A 20,281-nucleotide genomic window follows, 5' to 3' on the forward strand; every position below is an offset into this window, starting at 1 on the left:
TAGATTTGCTAGATAATAACCATGAAAATAATTTTATATTCCAAATCTCACACCAATTAGAACACATCGAACTAGAACCATGAAAATTTCTTTCCTCCTCCATTTGACTTGTAAAGAGGAGAAACAATAAGATACATACACATGCAATAGAACAATCTATTTTCTTCTTATTAATAGAGAAATCTCACATGAAAACACATTGATCTATTTATCTATTGAGTTCTTAACAAGACAGCAAATCTCCAATCAATAATCGATCTATCTATTATGTTGTAAACAAGACATCAATAATAAGATGACTTACATATCCCACCAAGCTTTATTTATCTCTCCACGGCCCATTAATGAAAATTAACAAAATACATGTCCATATAATTTATTAGTGGGTTTGTCATTCATTTGGACCAAATCAGCCAAAAATGGTTTAAAATAACAATACAACTTAGTTTTATTTTTTTTGCATAACCGAGAATCAGACTGAAGAAATATTGGTGGATACTAAAACCAGACGTGAACTGGGTCTACACCTAATGAATTGGATCAAAAATCAAAATCGCGGATAGATGCTCTTTTAAAAAATAAACAAATATGAACACCAGAATAATACTTTCGAATAGTCGTATTATGTCTTATTATGGGCATAGTTAAAATCAGCCCACAACCACAAATGCGTGATTGGCAAAGCGGAGAAGGGAGGAGGAGCTGAAAGCAGTTGAAGCAGGAGTGGAGAGCTGTGAGATGTGAACGTGTTGTAAGCTCTGAACAAGAACTAATATATAAAATGTACATTTAAAATTTTATTAAATAAAATATTTAAGCTAATCTATTTATAATTTAAATATTACAAAATAGGAGCTAGCGTTAAAATAATGTATTCTCCATTAATTTAAAAAGACATTAAATAAATTCAAACACACAAAACTAAGAAGCGATAGTTCCTAATTATTAGAAAACTTAAAAAAAAAAACTGACCATAAAAATAGTCATAATTATTAGAAAATAAAATAAAACCTAAATGCCAAAAATAATTTTAAACTCATGCCATGCTTTTTCTACATGCAAAATATAAATAATAATAATATTAGCTACATGTATGAATTTAGAAAAAACGATCAAAAATGGTAGAATATTCAAACAGTTAATTTAAATTTAAATGTGAGAATATTCAAAGCATATCCAAGTACTTTTTGAGGAAAAAAAAAAGACAAAAAAAATATAATTTAATTGATTTCTTTGACGTCCGTCCATACAAACGTGAAGAAGCCGAAAAATCCTCCGCCGCAGAATTAACTACTTGGTCAACATTCGCCCAATAAGATAGGACCACGTGTTCTCTCCCTGGATCTATACGACTCGTCTCCCTCTATTAAATCCTCACCTCGTCTTCATTCCCATTGTCGTCTCTTTCCTCAACCATCCTCTCTGGTAAATCCTCTCTCTTACACTTTCACTCGCTGAATTTAGATCTCTGTTAGATCTCAATTTGCTTTCACTAGATCTGATTTTATTGAAATTGAATTACTTTTTCTCCTGGGGAAATTTAGGGTTCTAGAATCGTTTGTAATCAGGCATTGGGGTTAATTGATCGTTGAACTTGCTTATACGTTTCTTAATCTCAAATCATATATTGTTATAAAGTTAAATTGATCTTTGAATTTGAAGTTGTGAACTTTTGATGTATTTTTTGCAGAGCATATAAAAACCTTCATGGCATTTGCGCACTTCTGCAGCATCGAATGTTTCCTTAACAACGGGAAACAACTAGAGCTTCTTCAACTCGTTATTGGTTTGCCTATCGCCACTATTCTCCAGATCCGCTGTCGGTTTAGTCAGTTTTCTCCGCATTAACCCCCTTCGGTACACGACATCTCACCAGTGAACTGGTGAAACTGGTGGAAGCTTTCTCTGTGATTCTGTATCGGTTGTAAGCTATGGTCTCCTCTCACCTTCCTGTCCCAAACAAAACCCACAAACAGCAGTATTTGTCCCTCAGCCCTTCGGTTTCTTTATTGAAAGATGACGTTGAGCTTGATTTCTCTGATGTGTTTGGCCCTCTCCCTGAAGAGGCTGGAGATGTTGTCTCCGACGAGCCTGCTGTTATTCACACTCGGTCCCACTCTTTGGTTGGACCTTCTTCGATCGGGAGCCATTCTTTCAAGCTCAGCAAGCTCACCATACTAGAGACTGATGACTCTGTTGACTTGGTGGAGTGTGTTGAAGCTGAATCGTTGAAATATGAATTCTCTGGTACTGACGAGACTGACAGTGATGGATCTGCGGAGAAAGATTTGGTGGTGAAGGTCCCTGGTGTGGTTGGACTTGATGATTTTGAGGTTATGAAGGTTGTAGGGAAAGGTGCGTTTGGGAAAGTGTATCAGGTGAGGAAGAAGGAGACATCTGAGATATTTGCAATGAAGGTCATGAGGAAAGATAAGATTATGGAGAAGAACCATGCTGAGTACATGAAAGCTGAGCGAGATATTTTAACCAAGATTGATCATCCCTTCATTGTTCAACTTAAATACTCTTTTCAGGTACTAATCATCACTTTGCATCCTAGTGGCTTTAACCTTCTATATGATTAACTCAAGAGTGTATACATTCTCTTTTGCAGACTAAGTACAGGCTCTACCTTGTGCTAGACTTTATAAACGGAGGTCATCTCTTCTTCCAGCTCTATCATCAAAGGCTCTTTAGGTTCGGCTTCATTGCTATTTTAACTATCTTTCGAGTTTTACTTGACTAATTCTATGTTTGTTTTTTTTATCACAGAGAGGACTTGGCTCGTGTGTACACTGCAGAGATCATCTCTGCAGTTTCTCATCTCCACGAGAAGGGGATAATGCATAGGGATCTCAAACCTGAAAACATTCTCATGGACGTAGATGGCCACGTGATGCTAACTGATTTTGGTTTAGCAAAGGAGTTTGAAGAGAACACAAGATCGAACTCCATGTGCGGGACTACTGAGTATATGGCACCTGAAATCGTTAGAGGAAAAGGTCATGATAAGGCTGCTGATTGGTGGAGCGTTGGGATTCTTCTCTATGAGATGCTCACAGGAAAGGTAAAAGAAGACTCACTCATGCCTGGTATTATGCTTAAGTGATTTGAATGTGTTGTTTGATGCCATTTTTTGTTGTTCTTTAACAGCCACCGTTTATGGGGAGCAGAGGGAAGATAGAGCAGAAAATTGTGAAGGACAAGATCAAGCTTCCGCAGTTTCTGTCTAGTGAGGCTCATTCCTTGCTGAAAGGGGTAAGTATCATCATCTTCATAGTAACTATAAAGCATTGTATCTGACCAAATCTGATCCTAACCTCTTGTATTGAATGTATATAGCTGCTACAAAAAGAGCCAGAGAGGAGACTTGGAAGTGGACCAAGCGGAGCAGGGGAGATAAAAGAGCACAAATGGTTCAAGGGAATGAACTGGAAGAAGCTGGAGGCAAGAGAGGTGAAGCCTAGTTTTAAGCCGGAGATATCGGGAAGACAGTGCATAGCGAATTTTGACAAGTGCTGGACTGAAATGTCTGTGTTGGACTCACCAGCAAACAGTCCAAGCTCGGATCCTAAGGCCAACCCTTTTACCAACTTCACATACGTGAGACCTCCTCCATCATTCCTTCAGCATATGTGAGAACCTAATGTCTCTTTTATATATTAAAACTTGTTTTAAGAAATGAGCTGCTTGATCCATATTTAAGAAAATTGTACGTCTCTCCAAATACTTTTTCTAAACAAAATTGTTAAACTTTCTAGCATAATGTTTGATATGGTTTTCAAAAATCATTGAATAATTGTTGAATAACGACTTAGGCTGCGATTGTTTACATCTGTTGTGACTGTGGCTTTTAAAAACATTTTGCTTATAAAACTTTAGGCTTTTACAAGTTGACTGTAACTAAAAAAAAGTCTAAAGCCACTAAAGTGCTGGCTTTTGTAAAACTTGAACGTAACAAGAGGAAATGTATAATAAAAATGACATTAAAGGCTTTAGAACAAACAAAGGTCATCAAAGCCTGATTGGCTAAATATTGACTGTAGAAGCCTTACAAGTATGTAGAAGCTTTAGCTTTACAAGTGGTAAAAGTCTCAACAGCTTAATCTTGTGGTTTAGTGTTTTGTGCATATAATCCACAATGTGTTTGTGATATGATTGTATATGCTTTGAAATATATTAAGGGGTTTATGATCAGTACTACCATTTTGCTTGAACGACATGTGATTTAAATAAAGAAAAATAAACTATTTTCCAAAATACATTCCACTTGAGTTGGATTTATGGAAAATAGACAAATAATTGATGTTAATAAATAATTAAATATTCAAAAAAACCTCCGCCGCGTTTAACAATTGTAAACTTTCGCCCAATGAAGGTAGAACACGTATACTAACCCCTTGATCCACGATGCTTCGCAAGTTTGCTTGTTCTGTAGTAAAAAGGAAATAACAAAGGAGCCACCTGAAACCTTTTCCTAGAAGGTTTGGGGGCATAACCTAATTATTATTCCTTTTAAATTCACTGTTCCTCCTCCTTCCTCAGGCTTCTTCTTCTTCTCTCTCTGGTAATATTCTTCTCTATCTCTTTGACTTTTCTCCCGCAGAGTTTATATTCCTTTTTGGTTTCTGGATATGAAATATTCAAGTTCATGCGTTGTTTCTACGACACGAAACCTTTTACGTTTTAGGTCAGATGTTTTTCTCCAAAACTGGATTTGTTTGGTATTTTCATGTGTTTTTTCCCTAACTTGTGACTCTATCTGAATCATATTGATTTTTGTTGTTGTTTGAAATTATTTTTTCTTCTAGCTAGAATTTACTTCGATCACGTCTCCAGGTGATTAAATTAAATTAGATTAGATTAGATTAGGGCTTTCTTTTAAATAATTTATTTTGAGTGAGAGGATCATGTAATGATATTCCGTCGGTGCCAAGTTTCCTTAATCTTATCTTTTTGGTAAATTAAAAAGGAATCTTTCCATTTGTTATTCTCTTGATAAGTTTTGTCAAAATCCTATCAGTACTTCAAGATTTTGTCTTTTATCTCTAAAACTTGTAATAAAATTCATCAACTGCAGAGCTTCTACACCACTTTTATGGCAATTGGACACTTGTGCATCAACAACACACACTGTTTCCTTCAAATAGGGAAACAAGAAGACCTTCTCCTCCTTGATATTGGTTTGTTTACTCTCAGTCTCGTTAACTCCATTGGCACGAGACCCTAACCAAAGCTGGTGAACGTCTTTTCTCTGTGGATTAGAAAATATGGGTTGCTCTGAGTGTCCTGTTGCCTGCAAGAACGTGAAGCCTTTACAGAAACACATGTGTTTAACAATCACCCCTCCACTGAAAGTTAACGTTGAGCTTGACTTCTCTGATGTCTTTGGTCCACTCCCTGAAGAGTCATCAAGTGATGTTGTTTTCGACGAGCCTGCTGTTGTCCACACTCGCTCCCACTCTTTTGTTGGCCCTTCTTCCATCTGTAGTCCTTGTTTCAAGCTCACCTCGCTTGACTTGGACAGTGAGAAAGCTCCAGAAGGAGACGAAGCAGAGGTTTCAGGTGAAGTAGGCATTGAAGACTTTGATATTTTGAAGGTTGTGGGGCAAGGTGCGTTTGGGAAAGTGTTCCAGGTGAGGAAGAAGGACACGTCCGAGATATTCGCCATGAAGGTCATGAGAAAAGATAAGATTATGGAGAAGAACCATGCTGAGTACATGAAAGCTGAGCGTGACATCCTAACCAAGATTGATCATCCCTTCATTGTTCAACTTAAATACTCTTTCCAGGTACTAATCATCACTTCTAACACCTTGCATCGTACGTAGTGGCTTTACCTTCTATATAATTAATACATACTCTTTTTTGTATGCAGACTAAGTACAGGCTGTATCTTGTGCTAGACTTTATAAACGGAGGCCATCTCTTCTTCCAGCTCTATCACCAAGGGCTTTTCAGGTTTGGCTTCATTGCTATTTTTTTGGAGTTTCACTGTAATTCTTCAAGGCTTGACTAGTTTTATTTTTCTTTGGCAGAGAGGACTTGGCTCGTGTCTACACTGCAGAGATAGTCTCTGCGGTTTCTCATCTCCATAAGAATGGAATAATGCATAGAGATCTCAAGCCTGAAAACATACTCATGGACACAGATGGCCATGTGATGTTGACTGACTTTGGTTTGGCTAAGGAGTTTGAAGAGAACAAAAGATCAAACTCAATGTGTGGGACTACTGAGTATATGGCACCTGAAATCGTTAGAGGAAAAGGACATGATAAAGCTGCTGATTGGTGGAGCGTTGGGATTCTTCTCTATGAGATGCTCACTGGAAAGGTAAGACAAAAGCCTAATGTAGTCTTGGTCTTTGTTTAGTTCATAACTTATATGTGTTGTGTGTGATGCCATTTTTTTGTTTTGTGTTCTTCAGCCACCGTTTATGGGGAGCAAAGGAAAGATACAGCAGAAAATAGTCAAGGACAAGATCAAACTTCCACAGTTTCTGTCTACCGAAGCTCATGCTTTGTTAAAAGGGGTAAGTACAATCATCTACAAGACTATAAACATTTATTAAGAACTTTTATAATTTTTTTTTATATTAGATTTTTTGCTTATATAAAATATTTCCAAAAATTTTGGAGACCAAGACCAATGTTTTATTCATCTATTTATCTTCATGTACTTTGAAGCATTGTAGCTGACCAAATATGATCATGACTTTGTGTTGAATGTATAGCTTCTACAAAAAGAGCCAGAGAGGAGACTTGGAAGTGGACCGAGCGGAGCAGGGGAGATAAAAGAGCACAAATGGTTTAAGGGAATAAACTGGAAGAAGCTGGAAGCTAGAGAAGTGAAGCCAAGTTTTAAGCCGGAGGTATCAGGAAGGCAATGCATAGCGAATTTTGACAAGTGTTGGACTGATATGTCTGTGTTGGACTCTCCAGCAAACAGTCCAAGGTCGGATCCTAAGCCCTTTTACCAACTTCGCTTACGTCAGGCCGCCTCGTTCAATCCTCAGCCAAGCCACATAGACTTTTGTAGAGGAACCAAATGCTATTAGATGGGTTTATTGATGATTATAAATATACATAATCTGATGTTGTGTTTCTAAGATTCTTCATATCATGTTAGAATACATGTAAGTGTATGAAACATATGTATATGAAATTAATATTGATCTACGTTTGACCAAGAATATTTGATTTGTTTGGATCTTGTTAGAAGAGTGAAGGAATTTTTTTGATTGAGGACGATTTTTTATATTATTGGAACCAGAGCAACTATCATTGACCTTTAACCCTTGTAAACGAAAGCAAGAAACGTATATAATATGATGAAGACTTTGCTTGCGGACCAAACTTGTACATAGCGATGTAGATAGAGACGATTCAATATATACCAGATCTCGCGCGGATTTATGTTTTCATTTATTTTTATATAAATATTTTGTTTTCAATTCTAAATTGATATATATATATTATAATATAAATGTGTCTATCAATTTTTAAAATATAATAAGTTTACTGTATATATTTTTCATTGAATAAATTGTTTAAAACTTTCACATGTATTTGTATCTTTTTCTATATATATATTTTCGGATTATTATTTCATTATTAAAATCGTAACTATATATATAAAGATTAGTAAAATATTGTTTTATTGTCATATTCAAAGATATTGTTACATTTCACAAATTTAAAAAGTTTTTAAAAAATTAAACTTTTCGCTTCATAGATTTATATTATCGAGTAAATAATTAAACATTTAGTTTTTGCTTAATTTTTAAAATAAACTATATAGTTTAAAATTTGTTTTCATTGGTTTAAGGTAGTAAAGATTAATCATTATTAGATAATATGATTTTTGTTATTTAAAAAAAAAATATTTATAATTTTAAAAGTTAACATCGACAAATATTTAAATATTTAACATATAGAGATATAGTAATACAACATTAAATTATATCTATTTAATTTATACTATCTATAAATTAAATCTAATGGATCATCTATTGTTTAAATCCAATTATTGATAGCCCAATAAAAATTTATGGTAAGCCCAAAATTTAAATGATAAGATTAGATATTCAATGTAACATGACTTTCTAGGAATAGGTCTAGTAGATCCATTTTTAAAAAACCACACATGAATCAAGGATGCGACAAAAAAAAGATAAACTATTATAGAAAAAGGATGAGCTATCACACAACGTTTTTAATGACTTTATACGTTTGGCAATTTACATCAATTGATCGTAATTAAGAAAAGAGTTGTTGATACTTGCCACACAAGGAACAGAAAAAGGGTGCGTTCAACGCTGTTGTGGACTTTGAGGTAGAGAATCAATGATGGAAGTAACCTTCTTCTGTAGCTCAGGCTTGTTAGCTCCGACAAGTTTGCCTATTTGTTGACCATTCTTTAGAAAGAAGAAGGTTGGTGTTGCCTTTATGTCCCATGATGAGCTAAAATCCTGCACAAAAATAAAAACAAAACATTTGAGATTTATTAGTTGAAGATCATGTGAAGAAGAATAGATATGGTGGGACTTACGCAGAGTTCATCAACATCAACAAGAAGGAATACAACAGAAGGATGTTTCTCAGAGAGCTCGACGTAAAACGGTGCCAACATCTTAAATGGACCACACCATGTCGCACTGAAGTTTGCAATCACCTGTTCATTTGATAAAATTGAGATATAGAAACACAAAGGATACTTCATAAGGATTGAGAATAGAGGGGTAAATTACGATTTTGCCATCACGACCAGCTTCAGCTAATTTCTCGTCCCAGCTTTCTTTCGTTGTTATGAGATGAACATTGCCACCAGAAAAATCAACGTTATGGATCGTATCATCCTTTGTTCTATGTTTGCATGAAACCAAAAGGGTCTTATTTTTATTTCATATCATCTCATAAACAAAAAAATATTGATGCGACAAAAAAGACAATAACAGAACAAGGGTTTTGGTTTCGTTTGGTTAATGTAATAGAATACCTTAGAGACGCAGCTTCCCATTTGAATGCTCAATTACCAGAAAACAGAGGATCGATTCTCTTCTTTTATTGTCCTTGCAGCAAACCTTTGGGGATCAGATACGATCAGAGGCTTAAACGCATACAAAAAAAGGTTAAGAGTTTTGAGTCTTGACAGAGAATTGAGAGAGAGAGAGAGAGATTAAATTTTACCAAATTTTCTGGTTTTTTTAGGGTGAATGAAGAACGAAACGACGCCGTTACGAGGAATATACCAAATTAGGAGTCATTGACTGGAGACGAATCCCTCTCTCTATTGACTCGGTCAGACCAAAATGTCCTCCTCCTTTCTCTGTAAATACACTTCTGCCCTCCTTCCTTTTATTGTTTAAGCAATTAATTAGAAGAACCAAAAAAATATATATCCCATATATATTAAAAAGAAACATTGTAATAAAAACGTTCACACTATAATATACACGTGGCAGCTTCACAATGATTTGAGAATGAGAACGTTGACGTGTCACGTGTAGAGAGATTTTCAGTCAAACTCTACATAAATATGTTCACACTATGTAATTTACGTTTTGTTTTTAAATATAAAAGTCACATGTAAGGTTCCAATAAAACTCACAATATCGAGTTTTTTGATTCAAATCAAAACGGATAATGAATCGAAAGTCCAGTTATACATATATTATTTGTATTATTTACGGATAAGCTAGAAAAATATTCGTAAATTTTTAATTCGATTCTTTATCCGTTTTGATTCGAACCGAAAAATACGGGGATCCATAATGCTACGAAGCAAATCAAATACTAAAATGCAATATTTGTAAAAAAACAAAGCAAATCAAAAATACTAATATTTTTAGGAATGTATATCGTTCCGTTATATGCATATATATACATATATATAAATAATTATATATATAAGTTATATATTTATTATAGTTTACATAATTTTAGCAATATTTTTATGTATTAAACTTATTATATTAGGTATTAGAATTTAAAAAGTAAAATAATAATTGATTTTTAATGAAATATTATTATTTTTAATATTATTTTATATTTTCATTTATTTTTAAAATTTTTATTTTATTTACGGATTATATCGGATATCCATGAAAATTCTAAAACTTTTTGGATATCCGAGACACCGAATATTCGGGTGGCTACGAATCGAATCGACACTAATACCTCCAAATACCAGGATATTCGATCCGTGCCCACCCCTATTTACGGATACAATTATTTTCTTTATATGAAATAAAATTCACTAATGTTTAGGTTTGTTTTATTTTTAATTAATTTTATTTTAAGAATTTTATCTTTCATGTGTTATTTTGAATAAAAATGTTATTTAATATTGATTAACAATATTTTTATATATTTACCAACCACTTTTATATACTTTACATACACATACATGTGAACATTGACATGAACACCTATATAACTAAATATTCACCATAGCTGAAGTATCTAATTCTTTTGGAAGTTAGAATATTCTTTTTTAATGTTTCTTTCACTATTGATCAAATTGTAATGAAATGATTTGTCTTAATAATTTTATTTTCTTTTTCTTTAATTATTATATTTTTGAAACTATAATATGAAATCATTGGTTCGACGTCAGGACGATCTAAAATTCATATAACCTGAAACTAAATAAATAATAATATTTTTTGGTTATCACCCAAAAAACATCAACAATTTGAACCGAACAAACCAAAATAAATATTGATTTAGAATTATAGCTATATTTTTGGAGATTAAAAACAAAAAAAAAACAACATAAAACCGAATTGATATTCAGATTAAACAAATTTAATGTTTCCTTATTAAAAAATAACAAAACTAATAATCACATCCCGCACAAGGCGGAAGTTATTACCTAATCTATCTTATTAAAGTAGAAGTACATGTAGTATTTGTTTGGAAACATGGATAGTAGTAAAAAAAATATAATGTTGTTTGAAAACATGGATAGCAGTAAGCTAGAAAAAAAAAGTAATGGGCTTATGCTATTAAAAAAATTGGAAGTTCATTATATTATATTGAAAAGAAATGAGCTTATGTTACTTGATATACATATTCAAATTAAAATAATAATTTAAAATTGATTTATAGAAAAATTCATTCAAAAATATACATATATACAAAAATCAATTTTTGCTAACATATTTTCCAATAACCATTATAAAAATGTTTTCAATATATATAAGAAAAATACAACACAAAGCTCAATTTCAAACATCAACTTAAATTATGATTTTTATATTTCACATTGAATTTAAAAATATAATATATGTGATTATTTATATGATTGTACATATAAAATATTATTAATTATAAGATTACTTATTGGATGGTACGTATAAAATATGATTAATTATATGATAACACATATTTTTGTAACCTACAATGACACATATATGATAAATAATGGTGATTAGGGGTGGACGTTCGGGTTCGTTTTCGGGTATGTTTGGGATTTCGTGTTCGATTCAGATCTTTGAGAATTCGGTTCGGATTTGATAACCAATTTAAATTATTTTAATTTTTTTATTATATGCTTTAATTTTTTTAAAAAATATAAACAATAGAATATATTACATATCAATTTGAATAACATATGTCAGAGTACCTAACTTTACATATAAATTGGTTAATTTAAATATTTGGATAGAGAATTAATAATTATTTATGTATTTTTAGAGTTTTGAGTATATTTTAACTATTTTAGATATTTACGTTTGATTATTTGTATGTATTTTCAAGTATTTAAACAAACTTAAAAGTATCATATATAAATTCTGGATGTTTTTATATATATTAAATCTAAAAATGATTAATATATATAAGTATGTAAATCTATTTTAGATACCCAAAATACTTCGGTTCAGATCGGATTAGGTTTCAGTTTTTCAAATACCAAAATTTTGAATAATTTAGATATTTAATCAATTTCGGTTCGGATTTGATACTACTTATTCGGATTGGGATCGGTTCGGTTCTTCGAATTTGAGTTTTTTGCCCAACCCTAAATAGTGACATAAAAAAAATAGTATTTTTTAAAAATACATCCGCGCGGGCGCGCATGTTAAAATCTAGTATTCTATTAAAATAAAAGTAGAAATATAAATTCACTCTAAAATTTACAACTTATTTACAAGTTAATGCCACTGAAATATTAAATAACCCTAACTTTAAGTAATCATGGTCTTTTCTTATTCATAAAATCATTTCTTAAACAAAATTTAGCTAAATTTTTGTGTTCAACATATTTCTTAAAATGATTTAGCTAAATTTTAGGAAAATTCAAGTTTAAAACGATTTTAATAATATTATGTAATATTTCCCAAGTACCATATAATCCCCACACATTTAGATTGTAAGACCTAAAATATTTGTATTTCAAATATTCCAAAAATATATGTTTAACCATTACGGTTACCATTAAATATTTTCAACAATAAAATCTATTTATGCTAAGATTTGACTATTTTTGAATAACTTGTAAAATAATATGGATTGTTTATAACAAAATATTCATTTTAATCTATCTAGATCTCACCTAAAATATATATATTTCAAATATTTTTAAAATATTTTTAAAATGTTTTTTAACCATTTCAGTTACTATTAATTATTTTCAAAAATCAAATCTATATATATATTAACATTTAAATATCATTGAATAGCTTTTAGAATAGTATTTAATGTTTATAACTGAATAATCTTTTTCTGATGTATCAAAATCTCGCAATATGGTCCATATCTAATCTGTCTATATTAGTAAAAAGAAAAAATGAATACTAGCTACATGAAATATTGGTCATTACATGGCTAACTATGCAAACTAAACTAATGTATATCTAGCCACACGAAGTATATGTTATGTATGACAACATCCCTCAACTTTATTATGTTATGTAATTAAAATCACGAGTTTAATGTCATTCATCCAAAAACTGATGTGGATGTTAGAGATCGTTTAAATATCTTGTTTCAAGAATTAAAATATGACCAATCCGACTATAATTTAACTAAAATTATATTTTGATCCACATTTTAAAAGCGTGAGAATATTTTTAACAAAATCTTATTTACAGAATCAATAGTTTTAACAGTTTTTGATAGGTAGTGTTTTAACATTTTTATTTTAGTGTACTTTAAAACTATATAATTATATTATTTTTATTTATATTAATATGTTTTGTTATGAACTTTTAGTAAATAATGTTTTAAGATTTTTATTTTAGTGTTTTAGCATTTTTATTTTAGTGTCTCTTAAAACTATATAATTCTATTATTTTTATTTATATTAATCTATTTTGTTATGAACTACTAAAAATTTTGTAATTCGTATGATTAATTGTGTGATATATAATTTTTTGATAATTTTTGAATTATAAAACTTATCTGCTTTCAGTTTACTAACTCTAAAATTTTATTTGGTTAAAATTTATTTGATGTCAACTTAAACCAAATATGTATAGTCTTGCATATATAATTGTAAATTATATACTTTTAAGAATAAAAATAATCAAAGAATAAGAATCTAATATGAAAGGTTTACTAAGTTTAAATGAATGGAATTCTTGTTTATGAAAAAATATATAAAATAATTTACTAACTTAATAATTTCATATCAAACAAATAAAATGTTAGAGTCAATAAATTGACATCTAAGAAGTTTTATAATAATTTTTTTTATCAAATAAGTATATATCACACAATTAATCAAATGAATTACAGAAATTTTATTAAAAGTTCATACCAAAACAGATTAAATGAATTAAAAAGTAAATTAAATAATATCTTATATAACTCTTATATTTAATAAAAATAAAAATAAAATAATTATATTGTTTTCAAATACACTAAAATAAAAATGTTAAAATACTACTTATCAAAATTTATAAAACACATTTATTTTGTAAATTAGATTTTGTTAAAAATATTTTTACGCTTTTAAAATACGGGTCAAAATCTAATTTAGGTAAATTGCCTTTAAGCACGTCACATTTTAATTGATGAAACAAGAGATTTAAACGGTCTTTGACATACAAATCATTTTTTGGATGAATAAAATTAAACTCGTGATGCTAACTACATAACATCATAAAATTGAGGGATGTTGTCATGCATAATATATACTTCGTGTAGCTAAGTATACATTTTTTTTAGTTTGCATGGTTAGCTATATGATGGCCAATACTTAATGTTGTCATCAATCATTTTTCCTATTAAAATAGAAATACAAATATACATTCATACTAAAATTTATAATTTATTTACAAGTAAATGTCGCTAAAGTATTAAATAATCCTAACTTTAAGTAATCGTTGTCTTTTCCTATTTTATAAAATCATTTCTTAAATCAAGTTTAGCTAAATTTTTGTGTTCAACATATTTCTTAAAATGATTTAGCTAAATTTTAGGAAAATTCAAGTTTTAAAACGATTTTAATAATACTATATAATATTTCCCAAGTATCATATAATCCCTAGACATTTAGATTTTAAGACCTAAAATATATGTATTCCAGATATTCCAAAAATATATGTTTAACCATTATGGTTACCATTAAATATTTTCAACAATAAAATCTATTTATGCTATGATTTGAATATTTTTGAATAACTTGTAAAATAATATGTATTGCTTATCACAAAATATTCATTTTAATCTATCTAAATCTCACCTATAATATATATATATATATTTCAAATATTTTTTAATTTTTTTAACCATTTCAGTTACTATTAATTATTTTCAAAAATAAATAAATAAATATATATATATATATATATATATATATATATATATATTAACATTTAACTATCATTGAATAGCTTGTAGAATAATATTTAATGTTTATAACTGAATAATCTTTTCTGATGTATCTAAATCTCGCAATATGGTCCATATCTAATATGTCTATATTATTAAAATGAAATACAAATATAAATTCATCCTAAAATTTATAACTTATTTACAAGTCAATGCCACTAAAATATTAAATAACCCTAACTTAAAGTAATCATTTTCTTTTCCTATTTTATAAAATCATTTAAATCAAGTTTAGCTGTGGAAGCACCGTAGCCTATTGGTTAAGGTTTAAAGACTTCAACACCCAGGTCTGTAGTTCGAACCCCAGACTATGCAATTTCTTGCAGATTACAAAAAGAAAGGTTTATAAGGAAGCTTCAACATGGTGCAAGTAAATCTGATCAGGAATGAATCTTCATATGACGGCTCAGGTGATGCAGTTAGGCGTAGATCTTCATAAGGCAGGTAGTATTGTCGGTTGTCGATTGTCTATGTAATTTTCTCATAAATGTAATGTCATAATAAGTCAGTGTTAAAAAAAAAATCAAGTTTAGCTAAATTTTTGTGTTCAACATATTTCCTAAATGATTTAGCTAAATTTTAGGAAAATTCAAGTTTAAAAATGATTTTTAATAATATTATGTAATATTTCCCAAGTATCATATGATCCCCACACATTTAGATTGTAAGACCTAAAATATATGTATTTCAAATATTCCAAAAATATATGTTTAACCATTACGGTTACCATTAAATATTTTCAACAATAAAATCTGTCTATGCTAAGATTTGAATATTTTTGAATAACTTGTAAAATAATATGGATTGTTTAATCTATCTAAATCGCACCTAATATATATATATATATATATTTCAAATATTTTTAAAATATATTTTAACCATTTCGGTTACTATTAATTATTTTCAAAAATAAAATCTATATATATTAAGATTTAAATATCTTTGAATAACTTGTAGAATAATATTTAATGTTTATAACTGAATAATCCTTTTCTGATGTATCTAAATCTCGCAATGTGGTCCATATCTAATCAAAATATTTAAAATATTATTACTATTGAAAAAAAGTTCATGTTAAAAGAAATATTACTCAAACATATCAATGGATCAATATTTGTCGAAAGTTTAGTTTGGCGTACGGGTCAATATTTTTTTACACCATGTGTACTATTTAATTATTGTGTTTATAAACATTTTAAAATATAATAGTATTTAAAATATTAACTAATAAACATTTAAATAATATTCATGTATACAAAAATGAAAATAAGTACCGCGCAATTGTACTTATTTTTCTAACGATTCCAACATGTAATAAGCAAAGGGAATAAACATGGTGATAATACTCTGTGAGATGAACAGATGGAGTAATTGACGCAAGTTGTCTATAATTATCTCAAAACTACTTAAAGCACTTTTGTTACATGTCTCGCTCATTTGTTTCTCCAATTTATAATTATCGGTTTCGTCTTCAACTATTATTTCACTTTACATTTGTTGTCATGCTTATCACCTCTTTCAGTGATATAATTTTTTCTGCAAATTTAAAGTTTTTTTTTTAAATTAACGATCATAATCAATTTTAGTAATTGTAGATCAAAAGATTCTTTTTCGAGCAGCTTATTCAATTGGAAGATCAAATTAATCAATATGTTGATCTTCCAATCGAAGAAGCAGCACGAAAAATAGGTATTTATCATACAATTGCCAGAAAAATTTATCGTAAAAAGATTATATCATTAACTTTATATAAAACTTAAAAGTCTGCGGAAGAAAACTGTATCACTGAAGAGTGTAGTAAGCAGGTCAACACATTTAAAGCAAAAGGACATGTGCCGAAGAGAAGATTGATAAAGTAGAGAAACAGATTAGTGAGATTTGTAGTAAAACACTCGAAAACGTGTTTGGTTTGTTGTTAGTAGTGCATTTGTTGAAGAGATGATTTATAGACTAGAAAAAAAAATCAAGGAGATTTTCTAGTAATGCGCTCCAAAACGTTACTGATTTGTTGTCAACGTACATTAAAATATTTTTGACTTTTAGATTACGGTACAAATTTAAGAGAAAACGCAAAAGGAAACAACGTACAACGAGAATTGACTATTGACTTAAATGAATCAGTTATAGAATCCAAGCTTTTACTACTATTCTTTTATCACAATTTGAGCAAAATACATATTTTGGCTCAAATATATAGTTACTCTTACGCATGCAGCAAGTTTGTACGGTGAATTTTTCTAAAAGAAAGAGTTGAGATTTGTACAACAACAATCACATTTATAAGGTTCGCAACGTCACTATCGGTTTGTATCTTTGTGTCGATTAATATGTATAAGAAAGATGTCAAAGGAGTTTAGCTTTTTGCTTTTGAACATTGAAAGGTCTGGTAGCACAGAGAACATTCTTTCGAGATTTTCAAGAACCTTTGCACATTGGGATTCTAGGCACTGGCTAAGCCACTTAAGAGACAATATTGAGTGCAAATGCACCTATAATATTTTCAAAAATTTGTATATTTTTAATAATTTGATAATTTATGGTCAGTTCTGTTCGAAGCAATCTAGAGGTCTAAAGTAATTTTTTTTTTTAAATAATGTTGATAATATTTAAATTTAAAATAAGATTTAAATATTAAAAATATTTACATAAGTGATATTTTATATACTTAAAAAACTAATTATAAAAAATGTATAAAAAGCAAAGATTAGAAGTAGGCCTGGGCGTTCGGGTATCCGTTCGGGTTCGGGTCGGGTGCTTCGAATTTTCAGATTTTCGGATGGAGAGGTACATAACCCGTTTAGGTTATTTTATACTTCGGATCGGGTTCGGGTTATTTCGGGTATAACCGAACTCTGTTACAAATAAAAAAAATTCTATGTATCCTTGATTTGACCCTGTGAGACCAGAAACAATACTGTTGAAGTTAAAAAGATTGAACAACTTAATATAAGATTTATGATCTTTCTGATTTGTTATTACGTTGAGGAACACGAGCATGTATTCTTTTTCTTCGTGTAATCTTTATTTGTATTATCTTAAATAGAAAATGGTAAAGAATCAATCTATTCATAAATCAAAATCAAAGAGACATCAAAATCAAACATAAATCAAACCGGGATAATCATGAATGTTTGAGCTCATGCATATATATGTAAAGAGCAAAGAGAAAACAAATCGCAAATCCTACTTTTAATCAAACATAAATCAAAATCGCAAAGTATAGTGATTCATACATGTAATCGGTCATAAAATGAGTTTGAGTAGGTACTAAACATATACGTTAAAGAAAGAGAAAACGGAAAAATGAATGGGAATGGAAAATGTAAGTTTAGGGTTAGTAATATATATATTTGGGTACTTCGGGTGATTGGTTTGGATATCAGATATAACCAATCGGGTACGGGTATCCGGACTGGTTGAATCCTAAACCCGTTCAGGTTTTATAAACTTCGGCTCGATTTTCGGTTCGGGTTTTTTGGGTCGGTTCGGGTTCAGGTTTCGGTTTATATGCCCACACCTAATTAGAAGCATCTCTTAAAACTAATTACTAAATATTTAGTAGCAACATAAAAATTTAATTAAAAGTACTTACTGTAACTAAAAATGAGGATTGGTTATGTTGGAATGTTATTATGTGAGATTTTTAGTGGTTCTGGAAATTCAAAACCGCTTCCATGGATACTATTCCCGAAAACTCGACCAGCAAAGTCCCAGCAAGTCCACCAACAAAGTTCCGGCGAAGTCCAACACCGGTTCCTTGGATAAGAAAAAAGGATTTGCAGCTCCAGTGCTCTGCCAAATAGTCGGAGCATCATCGTATACATATTCTACCGTCCTCGCCAGTGGACTCCAACCTCTCTTCCCTCAAATTTTGGTCACTTCGCCGGTGTATTAGATATATGATGGTCACAAAGGCGTTCAGGTATGCTACAGTTTGTAAATCGTTTAATTGATATGAGCAATACGGAGTTTAAAGGCCAACTTTTCGAAACAAAGCGGAAGGTGGTACTTCGGCGTTTTATGGTGGTCTTTCAAGACAAGTCCATCGATCAAGAAAATGATCAAACAAGGGCCCAATGATTGACCTGAAACCACTTGCTATTCTCCAGAGAAATGGAGATAACAAAAGTTCCAAACTTCTTTGACCATCATCCTATATTAGTAAAGGAGGCAACTATGCATTAAAGCAATATTGTTATATTTTTTGAAAATTTCTCAAAATCTATGTGTTTTACGTTAAACGTTCTATATACTGAAGCCTAAACTTTTTAGTGTTTTTTTAAAATTTTTAACCATATTCTACATTTATTAATGTATTTTAAACTCTCTTTCATGGTATATGGGAATGTTATAAACTTTTTATTAATTAATTTATTAAAACTTCATAATACTCCTAAAATCGGGTGGAATAACCACTATAAAATGGCTATTTTCTTGAAAAACGGAGACAACAAAGGCTCCAAACCTCTTTCAACATCATCATATGTTAGTGCAGGATGCAACTATGCATTAAAACAATATTTTCATATTTTTTGAAATAAACTCAAAATCTACGTGTTAACAACCCCTACAAAAATAATGAATTTTGGTAAATGCTTTATATACTGAACCCTATATTCTTTAGTGTTGTTTTAAAATTTCTACCCAAATCTACATTTGTATTAATGTATGCTAAACTCTCATGAGCATCGTTCATTTTTTTTATAAATTAATTTAGTAAAATTTCATATACTCCCTAAATTAGTGGACTAACCATTATAAAATCGTTATTCTCTAGAGAAATGAAGACAACAAAGGTTCCAAACCTCTTTGACCATCACCATATATTAGTACAAGAGGAAACTATGCATTAAAAAAATATTGTTATATTTTTGAATTTTTCTCAAAATCTACGTGTTAACCCCTACGAATATATTGAGTTTTACGTTAAAGGCTCAATATACTGAAGCCTAAACTTTTTAGTGTTTTTTTTTTAAAATTTCTAACCACATTCTACATTTGTATTAATGTATGTCAAACTCTCTTTCATGGTAAATGAGAATCGTTATAATTTTTTATCAATTAATTTATTAAACTTCATAATACTTTCTAAACCGGTTGAATAACCACTATAAAGTTGTTATTTTCTTGAAAAATGGAGACAACAAAGGCTCCAACCCTATTTCAACATCATCATATGTTAGTGCATGATGCAACTATACATTAAAACAATATTGTCATATTTTTTGAAATTTTCTTAAAATCTATGTGTTAACCGCTACAAAAATATTGAATTTTGGTAAATGCCTTATATACTGAACCATATAATCTTTAGTATTGTTTTAAAATTTCTAACCAAATTCTACATTTTTATTAATGAATGCTAAACTCTCTTTCAGGTTACATGAGCATCGTTCAATTTTTTTTATAAATTAATTTAGTAATATTTCATATACTCCCTA

The 20,281-nt window shown here is 30.0% G+C and overlaps 1 protein-coding gene, 1 long non-coding RNA gene and 1 pseudogene across 2 annotated transcripts; 2 read left to right on the plus strand and 1 right to left on the minus strand.

The window, feature by feature from the left end:
• The first annotated feature begins 1,282 nt into the window (after positions 1-1,282).
• LOC106427928 (serine/threonine-protein kinase AtPK1/AtPK6) lies at positions 1,283-3,782 on the plus strand. Its single transcript, XM_013868648.3, has 6 exons — positions 1,283-1,425; positions 1,691-2,534; positions 2,615-2,697; positions 2,773-3,067; positions 3,154-3,258; positions 3,343-3,782. Exons 2-6 carry the CDS (start codon positions 1,932-1,934, stop codon positions 3,637-3,639), a joined length of 1,383 nt encoding a protein of 460 aa, XP_013724102.2. The 5' UTR covers positions 1,283-1,425; positions 1,691-1,931; the 3' UTR covers positions 3,640-3,782.
• Positions 3,783-4,019: 237 nt separating this feature from the next.
• On the plus strand, positions 4,020-7,180 carry LOC125575672 (annotated as a pseudogene).
• A 1,817-nt stretch (positions 7,181-8,997) lies between these two features.
• On the minus strand, positions 8,998-9,747 carry LOC125580413. The gene is made up of 2 exons (XR_007318142.1): positions 9,189-9,747; positions 8,998-9,108 (listed from the first exon to the last, which is right to left on the minus strand). It is a non-coding gene; the product is annotated as an uncharacterized LOC125580413 (long non-coding RNA).
• Positions 9,748-20,281: the final 10,534 nt, after the last annotated feature.

This window comes from Brassica napus, chromosome C1, assembly GCF_020379485.1.
Source record: "Brassica napus cultivar Da-Ae chromosome C1, Da-Ae, whole genome shotgun sequence".
Classification (NCBI taxonomy): Eukaryota; Viridiplantae; Streptophyta; class Magnoliopsida; order Brassicales; family Brassicaceae; genus Brassica; species Brassica napus.

Coding starts and splice junctions, on each gene's coding strand:
- LOC106427928 (XM_013868648.3), top strand. CDS start 1,932: ATGGTCTCCTCTCACCTTCCTGTCCCAAACAAAACCCACAAACAGCAG. Junction 2,698..2,772: donor TATCATCAAAGGCTCTTTAG/GTTCGGCTTCAT, acceptor TTTTTATCACAG/AGAGGACTTGGCTCGTGTGT. Junction 3,259..3,342: donor CTCATTCCTTGCTGAAAGGG/GTAAGTATCATC, acceptor GAATGTATATAG/CTGCTACAAAAAGAGCCAGA.